Source organism: Leptonychotes weddellii, chromosome 13 (genome assembly GCF_054177405.1).
Source record: "Leptonychotes weddellii isolate Sample4059 chromosome 13, ASM5417740v2, whole genome shotgun sequence".
NCBI classification, from domain to species: domain Eukaryota; kingdom Metazoa; phylum Chordata; class Mammalia; order Carnivora; family Phocidae; genus Leptonychotes; species Leptonychotes weddellii.
The window spans coordinates 21,563,972-21,574,089 of NC_138381.1; the positions used below are offsets into that span (position 1 = coordinate 21,563,972).

A 10,118-nucleotide genomic window follows, 5' to 3' on the forward strand; every position below is an offset into this window, starting at 1 on the left:
GAAATACAAATTCATGAAAACGTAAATACCAACAATTACTTCAATGACAACTTAAGACATGAAAGGAAGCACACAGCAACAGATATTGATTACTTGCCATAGGAACAGGAAGATAAAAACTGCTACAGGGTTTCAGAGAAGGGAGCGATTATTCCAGTCTATGGTGTATGGAAAGGCTCTACAGGAGAACTGGATTTTGAATGAGTTGCATCTTGAAGAGCAAGCAAGATTTGGGGAAGCGAGGCAAAAACAAGAGAGGATTAGAAAATCCCTCATTAAGCTTCATTTAATTCACTACTGCCTGCTGAATTCTCATTCTGTCCAAGGTACCAGAAATGCAAAGATAAGGCACTCTGGGTAACCCTTGGTCAATTTCCCTTTGTAGGCCTGAAATCCTTCAAAACATATCATACTGTACAATTAGTTATCCTCAACCCCCATCACATGGGAAACAAGTGGGATTGGCAAATTTCTGATGACCGTTGTTTTAAAATAAATCACACCTTAATCTGAATGCATTATTCCCAAGAGGTAAATTTCACATATTACAATGAACTCAATGTATCCTCTTACAAGCTTTCCATGAAAGAATCTCTTTCTAGAAGTATGTGTACTTACTAATTAATATCACCACTAGAAAATAGAGAGGGGCTTGCCCACTGAACACAGCTTGGACATGGAATAAAGGCAAGACTAGATATCAATAATGCCCATCACTGGGGTGCCTGGGTGGCTCAGTCGGTTAAGCGACTGCCTTCAGCTCAGGTCATGATCCCAGGGTCCTGGGATCGAGCCCCGCATCAGGCTCCCTGCTCGGCGGGAAGCTTGCTTCTCCCTCTCCCACTTGTGTTCCTTCTCTTGCTGTCTCTCCCTCTCTCTGTGTCAATTAAATAAATAAATAAAATCTTAAAAAAAAAAAATAATAATGCCCATCACTTCTGCCCCAAGAGTATAAAGAGGGGGTCAGAAGTCTCTCCACTTTGAAGCTGTACTGTGAGATTAATGGACAAAAGCACTTGTGTGCAATGATTTGTGTCCAAAAAGCTGGGTGGAGGTATAGACATTAGACAAAATTTCATTTTACAATTTTAACCCCATCTTCCAAGGGCTCAATTGGATTTGAGCTGGGTAAATCTAAATATCCCACACTGGCCAAAAGTCCTGGCCAGATTGCTATACTAGGGATTTTTCTGAGCTGAAACTAGGAAACAAAGTCAATCTTTTTCTGGTGGTATAAGTTGTGAGGGGTGAAACTGGGAGCCAGAAAGCAGTCATGATTCTTGCCATGTGGAGAAAAGTGGAAAGTCATGCAGAAAAATCACCTACCTCTGAATAGTTTTAGTATAAAGCTACAAAATAAAAGAAGTCCATACTTTATCAGTCTAAAATATATCAAACCTTTACCAGGAAGAGAGAAAATGTTATGTTAGTATTAATGTTACTAACCTTGTTTGTCCTTGGGTTCAACATGAGCGTCTTGCCTTTTTCTTTTATGTGCATATGACGACATGCTACAGTACAGGGAGTAGCAACTATTCTTAACCGGGACAACATCTTTCCTTTCACCTGGGGAAAAAGAAGCAAATAAAGGATGAGAAACGTATTATCGAACTGCATGCACATCAGGTATCAGTTTTCAAAAGCAGATACAGAAAGCTTAATTTTCCACACTTGAAAAAGCTTTATCAAAGTAAATTTATGTTTCTATAAGTTGTAACTGTTGTAAAAAAAAAAAAAAAGTAATAATTGGGTGAAGACAATGACTGACTTTTCCTGACAATACTCTTAAGTCCCTAGTTAATAATCATTGCTATTTTGTATATACTGTATACTACAGTGTGCTAAACATTTATTCTTTTTCTAAGCCACAAGTGTGGCAAGGCTTGTATCTCCCGATTATGAGAGAAAGAAATAAATTGAGAGATTAAGAAACAAGGTAACATCAGTAAACAAAGACATGCAGCCCATGTAAATGCATATGGGAGTTTAGGTTGAAGGTGGAAAAGTAAGTAACAGGAAAGCCTGCGGCATAAACATTCAGAGGAAGAGAAGCTATTCAAATTCTTAATCTAGCTGTACAATTTTAATGTACTAATAATAGTCAGCGTTTTCATGTAATGTACTAAATATTTTTTGTTTTCATAAAAACCTGTTATTTAATATTAAAAAACATGCAAATTGGCTAGAAAACATGTTTTTGCCCTTTCACGACATCACAAACACATGGGAATTTTTCAAAATGGAAAACTCTACATAACACATTACACGTTAAATATTGAAAATGGGAATATAATAGATTCTTCTGCATATCAATTCTCCCACTCAAAATCACCTTGCAAAGCCAATTTATCTTAATCATTACAAATCATTGCAATTATCCGGCAATAAGTTTTTTACTGGAATTTTTATTTGCTTAGAAATCAAGGTTTGTATACGGGGTGCAGCAAACCATTACAGTGGGATTATTTTTTAAGTTAATTTTTATGGAAGTGAATTCACATAACAAAACTTGCCATTTTAAAGTGAACAATTCAGAGGGATTTAGAAAATCCATAATGTTGTACAATCCACCTCCACCTAGTTCCGAACCATCTTCACCATCCCAGAAGGAAACTCTACCCCATTAAACAGTTCTTCCCCTCCTCCAGCACCTGCAACCACCAACCTGCTTTCTATCTTTATGGATTTACCTATTCTGGATATTTCATATAAATGTGGTGCATAAATGTGGCCACAAAAACAAAAAATCTATCTGATTATAAGGACATCAAGAATCATGAGAGATGGGGACTGGGGTGGGAGGATAGGACAGATGTTTAACGGTACAAACTTGCAGTAAGAGTCCTAAGAAATAAGCAACTCCTAAAGATATAATACATAGTATAGTGAATATAGACAACAATATTGTATTATAATCATCAAACTTTCTAAGAGACTAGATCTTAATTGTTCCAACCACTAAAAAGAAATGATAATTACATGAGAGGTGATAATTATCACTACAATGGCAATCATGTTACAATATATAAATATATCAAATTAATGTTATACACCTTAAATTTATACAATGTCATACGCCAAATATACTTCAATAATAATAATAAAAAAGAATTATGAGAGATATACAACAAAATAATTGGGTCACTCTAAAAAGTCAGTGAAAGACAAACAGTAAGGAACTACTGTAATTTAAAGAAGACTGAACATATGACAACTAAATACAAAACCTGAATCAAAAAAAAAAATGCTATCAAGGACACTTATTGGGACAGCTGGCAAAACTGGAAGATATACTGTAGCTTAAATAAAAGTACTGTAAAATTTTCTGTATTTGATAATCATATGGAAGAGATATCCTTGTTCTGAAAACACAGTGAAGTCTTAAGGGGCCAAGAAGTATGATGTATGTAACCAAAGCCTTTCAAATCATTTCAAAATAAATTTTAAAAAGATTGAAATGGTAGCACTGATTATGTGTTTGTGTGGTTCTTCCAGGAGAGAGCATTATTTGTCAAAATTAAAACTTTGGTACCAAAAGATTGGATTAGTATTACAGTATATTGGTGAGGTAGGCAAATCTAAGATACAGTATGGAATACTTTTTACTTTAAATCAAAGACAATCTGAAAAAGTTTCATTTTGTAATCAGTACTTGTGGTATAATAAGAAATATATTAGGGGGAGCTCCTGGGTGGCTCAGTCATTTAAATGTCCAACTCTTGATTTCCACTCAGGTCATGATCTCAGGGTCCTGAAGTCGAGCCCCAAGACAGGCTCCAGTGGAGAGTCTGCTTGAGATTCTCTGCCTCTTGCTCTCCCTCTGCCCCCCCCCAAAATAAATAAGTAAATAAAATCTTAGAAAAAAAAAAAGAATGGGGCGCCTGGGTGGCTCAGTTGGTTAAACGACTGCCTTCGGCTCAGGTCATGATCCTGGAGTCCCGGGATCGAGTCCCACATCAGGCTCCCTGCTCAGCAGGGAGTCTGCTTCTCCCTCTGACCCTCCTCCCTCTCATGCTCTCTGTCTCTCATTCTCTCTCTCTCAAATAAATAAAAAAAAAAAAATTAAAAAAAAAAAAAGAAATATATTTGGTTTTTGTCCCCAGTTTCTGGCACAGAGCTCCTAAAAATCCTTGGAATTTCCTGAATGATAGAGGAGTATTTTTTGTTATTCATAAGAAGCCACTTTTGATCACATTTGAGTTTATGGTCCACCTAGGGTGGACCACTACAAAGCCTCAGATAGAGCTAGTCACCAGCAACACCAAGTGATTAGAGTAGGAACTTTCTGCCCCACTCCAGAACCTCCAGAAAGGGAAGTGGGCAGGGCCTGAAGACTCTTTAACGAGGAGATCGGATGAGCTTTCATGTTGGTGGACACATCTAGGTGCTGGGGGGTGGCACACTCTGGGAGGGCAAGGAAGCTCTATGTCTCCCCACCCCCCACTCCCATCAATACCTAGTTCTATGTATCCTTCCATCTGTTCCTGAGTTGTATCCTTTTATAATAAATCAGCAAATATAAGTAAAGTGTTTCTCTGAGTTCTGTGTGCCGTTACAGAAAATCATCAAAACAGGAGGGGGTTGTGGGAAGCCTCAATTTATAGAGAGTTGGTCTGAAGTATGCGTCACAACCTGGGACTTGCAACTGGCATCTCAAGTAGGGGCAGTCTTTTGGGACTGAACCCTTAACCTATGGGATCTGAAACTATCTCCGTATGGACAGTGTCAGAATTAAGTTAAATTAAAGCAAACCCAGTCAGCATCTGCTGAGAATTGGATAATTGCTGGGTGTGGGGGAAAAAAATCCCACGTTTAGTGGCCAGAAGAATTGAAACTGCGAGTAAAGAAAATTAAAGTTTTTCCTTTCCATAGTTAACTTAAGAGCAGCATTCTAATATATGAAATCTATTTTCAACTCCTGGTTAAAGTTTTGCTTCTCTCCAATACCGAATTTAGTCTGTATAATGAAGATAACACCACTTGTCAAATCGACCTTACAGATAATTGTGATGATCAAATGAGACTATATGCAAAAAAGTATAATTACAGAATGTTTTATCACTGAAATTACTAGTAAGTGATAGAGAGTAAAATAAAATACAAAAGTAATTTTAATAGTGTCTTTAAAACAGTGCTAAGTTAAAAAAATTTAAGGAAAAAAAATCTGCCAAAACTAGAACCAAGGACTAAGAAATAGACAGGGAGGCTTAAATACCAGTAATGAGAACAATGAGAGGCAACAAGATAAAATGTTATGTTATGCAGGTGGGATGGAAGAACTCTAAGAATGAGTGAAGTAAAAACAGGAACCAAAAGGCAGGGCTTCTAATTTTTAATTAATATGTAAAATCAAGCTGCTTGCTTCCTTGACAGTTTCTGGGATACTGAGATATGCCTCTGGTTTCTCCCCCTGGTGTGTCATTCACATGGCCTTGCCCTGGAACTTACTCTCTGGTGTTTACAAACTGGACCGGGACAGAAACTGCTAGGCCACTGGCTGGGCTGCTGGAGACTACTCTCCCTGGCCCCCTACTTGGGATTAAAGGAGGGCAATGCAAGGGAGACAGAAATTGGAGGTCATGACTGGGTGCAAGGAGCACAAGCTCTGCAGTCAGACTGGAGTCTGAATCTGTACTCAGCTCATCACCGTTTTGGATTCAGTTGTGTCACCCAGGCATTCCCAAATGGTCTCTGAATTGGTGTTAGCCTGGACCACATTTTTCACTGGTGTGTGGCCAAATGAGAAAAATTGGGACAATGCAATACAGTCGTTCATAAAACAAAATTTATTCTCTTGATTTCCTGTTCTAATTATGTTCTTCCTACCTTTTTGGTGATAAAAATGTCTTTTCTTTTATGAAAGGATGGGGATGGTGGATTGCAATAGTTCTTAAAAGGGTCCTTAACCTTGACAGAATTAAAAGTTGGCAGTCTATGTCTGGTCCCAATTGTCCCCCTATACACACCTGCCCATCAAGTCCAAAGTCTGGGGACTGCCTTAGAAGTCAATGAAACAGGGGAGGGGAACTCTGTTTTGCAGAGCTGTGTGTAGTAATGATGATATTTATAAAGTATCAAGCAATTAAGAGCTTTATCATCATCATAAAGAGCTTGACTACTTGAAAGTTTATTCAATAAAATCCATATCCAGGCAGTTTAGCAGAGTAGTCAAAGATAAGCTCTGGAATCAAACTACTGGACTTAAATCCTGGCTTGGCCAGTGCTAACTCTGATTTTGAATAAGTCTGTTGCAGTTTTCTCATCACTCAAATGGGGATGATAAACAACAGGACCTACTAATCAGGGCCATTTTAAGATTTAAATTAGATAATCCATGTAAGATGCTTATCACAGTGCCCTCTAAGTGCTCTATAAATGTTAGTTATCTAAGCACTGTTAGTAGAAACAGACTAAGGTGGTCAGAAGGTGTCTTCTGAATGCCTGTTAGTCTCTGCATCAACATCTTCTACTGTGAAATCCTTATTAAGAGGCTATAAGGACAGTCATGGTTAGCATTTATTTAAACTATTTCAAATCAAATCTCTAGGTCAGTAATGAGAATTTGGATGGTATACAGATCCAGGCAACATCAAATGTCATTCTGAACAACATCTACAGAATCAATATAGTATTTTTCATTACTTTTGAAATTTGTAAATATTGATCAAAGGAAATATACAGCCATATAATCAAAATAGTGACTTTATTTTTTTTCTTTTTTTTTTATTCTTATGTTAATCCCCATACATTACATCATTAGTTTTAGATGTAGTGTTCCATGATTCATTGTTTGTGCATAACACCCAGTGCTCCATGCAGAATGTGCCCTCCTCAATACCCACCACCAGGCTAACCCATCCTCCCACCCCCCTCCCCAAAACAGTGACTTTAAAATAAAAGTTAACTTTTTATAAAACAGATTTTTAGAAAATCAAATGTAGAGTGATTTTGATAGTATGGATTTTGCCCTCCTCCTAAAATTGATCCTCAGTAAACAACTATAGGTTTCAGTTATTATTTATCTTTTAAAGTATGACTGAATTTGGGGCACCTGGGTGGCTCTGTCGGTTAAGTGTCTGACTCTTGATTTCAGCTCAGGTTTCGATCTTAGGGTCGTGAGTTCAAGCTCCGAGTTGGGTGTGGATCCTACTTAAAAAATAAAATTAAATAAATAAAATATGACTAAGTTTGTCAAAAATTCACCAACATAAATTATAATTTATTTTAGTTTAACTTAATATAAAAATTAATATAGTTTAAAATAGCTTATTGTTATAGGAAAATACAAGTTATGCCTCAGCAGCATTATAGGAGTTAATTTGCAAAAGCAATTCTCAAGTGGTAAATGAGTTTTTCTTTTATGAATTTTTAATGTGTTTCCATAACAACTGAATTATAAAAGACAAAAACATTATACATAAACACCTTGTAAGGCTGAAACCTGTAAGCAGTTCTTTCTCAGGAATAAGTACTAAGCAAGAGTATATTTAATTCTCAAGAGAATGAAGAACTTCTACAAAAGCATAGCCCAACATTTCCTTAATATATGATAAAAGTTCTATCAGCATATCTGGGCTCTATGCCTAACTTTTAATTAAGTCTTTATAACTACCATAAAAGAGTCAAATACAGATTGCAAATCAAAGTTCAAAGCTAATTAAAGGTCCAACATTAGAAGACAAGAATTAAACTGTTTTTTCTGTATTTCTGCAAACCATGTAACATAGTAACATGTAACTCAATTAGTTTTAGTAGATACACAACAGATTATATATTCATCTATATTTTGTCCAAAATAAATATACACATAATAAACACATGGAGGAAGGTGGGAGGGGGAAGTGTGGGCAACTATTTCTTCTCTAACTTCCAGGATGCCTGGAAACTAAAGAATAAATTCATGAGTAAAGATGAAGATTAAAATTCATGAGGACAACACTGCAATTACTTTAACAACATGAACAATGCTTAAGAAGCAACAGGATTAAGACGGGGCTGGAGTCGTTGTGTTAAATTGCCTGAGTTCGAATCCAGACTTTGCCACCTAAAACCTGTGATCTCGTGAAAGATACTTAACCTTCTTAAGCCTTAGTTTCATTTGTTAGGTGGAAATAACAGTACCAACCTCAAAAGAGTTATTTTGAGATGATTCATGTACAGAACAATGTCCAGCCCATAACCACAATTAATACGTGCTTCTATTGTTACCAGTTGCAACACTAAAAGAAACAACAATGCTATTAACTATTCTGCTTAGAAGTGACTGCCACAAGCATTAGGAAAATAGATAAGGAGATAACGCATTTTGTAAGGAAGCACTACTGTTAAGATGTATTATTTTGATTATGCTTCTCATCAAAAGGCAACATGTCTTCTAAAACTGTTTTCGTAACCACGAAAGAAAGTCAATTCCAGGACCTCAAATGTAACACCACCACACAAGCAGAGGTGGTTATCACCAGCTTCAAAGAAACACCTGCCATTTCTGGTCAATTTATGCCATTTCACATGAATGGACAGAACTGTTCCAAGCGCAGAACTTTCCAGCTTGCAGCAAACTTCCTTTAAAGAGAGGAACGAACGAACAAACGAACACACACACACAAAGCCTAACTCCTGTCATTAATTCATCCCTGCAGGAGCAGATTTGATAAAAGGTGTCAAGCCACAAAATCGGTCTTCAAAGGGCGCGGGAGGGAGCGACGCTCGTGGTCTGGAAGCCACTGGACCTCATTCAGGGGCAGCAAGGGGGCCGCCCTGGGACCAGCGAATCTAGAAACGGGCAAGTCGAGCCCCAAAACCGTGCCCGGGAAAGAGCCGCGGACGCTCGTATTGGGGACCGCCGCGACCTGACCGCTCCCCAGCCCTCAGCCCGGGCTCGGGGCGCCGCTTCCCTTCACCCCGCCCCGCCCATCCGCCAAGTGGGTCTGGGCCGGCCGCACGCGCGAAAGCCGGCGGCGGGTCCGCAATCGGCTCGGCCGATCGGGCGGGAGTAGGCGGGCGCCCGCTCCCCTCCCGCAGCTCCCGCCCGGGCCCCTCCGCGCCAGGCCGCCTGCAACCGCGCGCTGCGCGGAGCCTTACCCGAAGTCTCACCCCGCGACAGGTGGTGCTGCGGCAAGAGAGGCAGCGGCCCTGCCGCCCACACGCGCGATGCTCAGCTGCGGCCGAGTCCGGCCCCCCTCTTCCCTGAGCTTCGCGGAGCCGGCGCTAGCTCAGGTTCGGACAGGCATGGCCGGCCGACAGCCGGCGAGGCAGCCAGGCAATCGGCGTAGTGAGCCAGCGAGCCGGGAGGCGGGCCGGCGCGGCTCGGGGAGGAGACTGACGGGCGCGCGGACCAACGCGGAGGCAGAAAGCCGGCCCGGGGAGCGGGGCTCCGCCCGCCACTTCGGGGCCGGCGCGCCCGGGTTCCTTCCCCTTAGGACCTTCCTTGATCTGGTTCTTTGAGGTTACTGTTTTGAGGACGAGCGCGCGCCAGTGTGGACGCGATCTCGAGGAATGCGAGAGGGGCCGTGTAGAGAAGAAGGAGTCCGGAGACCCAGGCGACGCCCGTTGTTCCACGAAAGGAGCGGGGGCTGGCTTACGGCGGACCCCGCATCTCCCGGGTTGCCGGGGTACTCCAGGGGGATGGTAGCGCGTTCGCGCGAGAAGAGGCTCTGCGCAGGCGCGGGCGGGCCGGGGGGAAATCCGTGGGTACCAGTCTCCCAGCCCCAGGAGGCGAGAGGAAGGCTGGGAGTTTGGGTCCTTCGTGGACAGCGAGCGGAGGCAGACAGAAGATGAAGGAGAGATTAAGAGCTGGATACAGGACAGGTGGCTGGAGAAGCAGAAGAGGGGGAACGCAGGAAATGTGAGGCCTCTGCACTTAAGGAACGCTTTCTATCTCTGAGCTATTTTTATGTGTCTAGGCCTCGATCTTCTGCAGAATTCTTTGCCATTCTCCTCACCTCCTGGCACAGTTACTGGCTCGCAGGGAATTTACTAATCTCTATCATCACAGTCACCATAAACAGATGTTCAATGTCCTCTCTCAGAAAAGCACTGCAACACTAAATTGTCATCTTGAAAGCACCAGGGACTGTACTTTAGTAACCCTTTACCCACTCACGGTTATGATATTGGAG

The 10,118-nt window shown here is 40.9% G+C and overlaps 1 protein-coding gene across 1 annotated transcript in view; it reads right to left on the reverse strand.

The window, feature by feature from the left end:
• Window positions 1-9,287, reverse strand: part of ME2 (malic enzyme 2) — a 48,161-nt gene extending 38,874 nt beyond the window's left edge. The window contains exons 1-2 of the mRNA XM_081802525.1: window positions 9,094-9,287; window positions 1,447-1,566 (exon numbers count right to left, since the gene is read on the reverse strand). Coding sequence (XP_081658651.1) covers window positions 1,447-1,554 — 108 coding nt within the window. The 5' untranslated portion in view covers window positions 1,555-1,566; window positions 9,094-9,287. The remainder of the gene's footprint in view (window positions 1-1,446; window positions 1,567-9,093) is intronic.
• Between the last annotated feature and the right edge of the window lie 831 nt (window positions 9,288-10,118).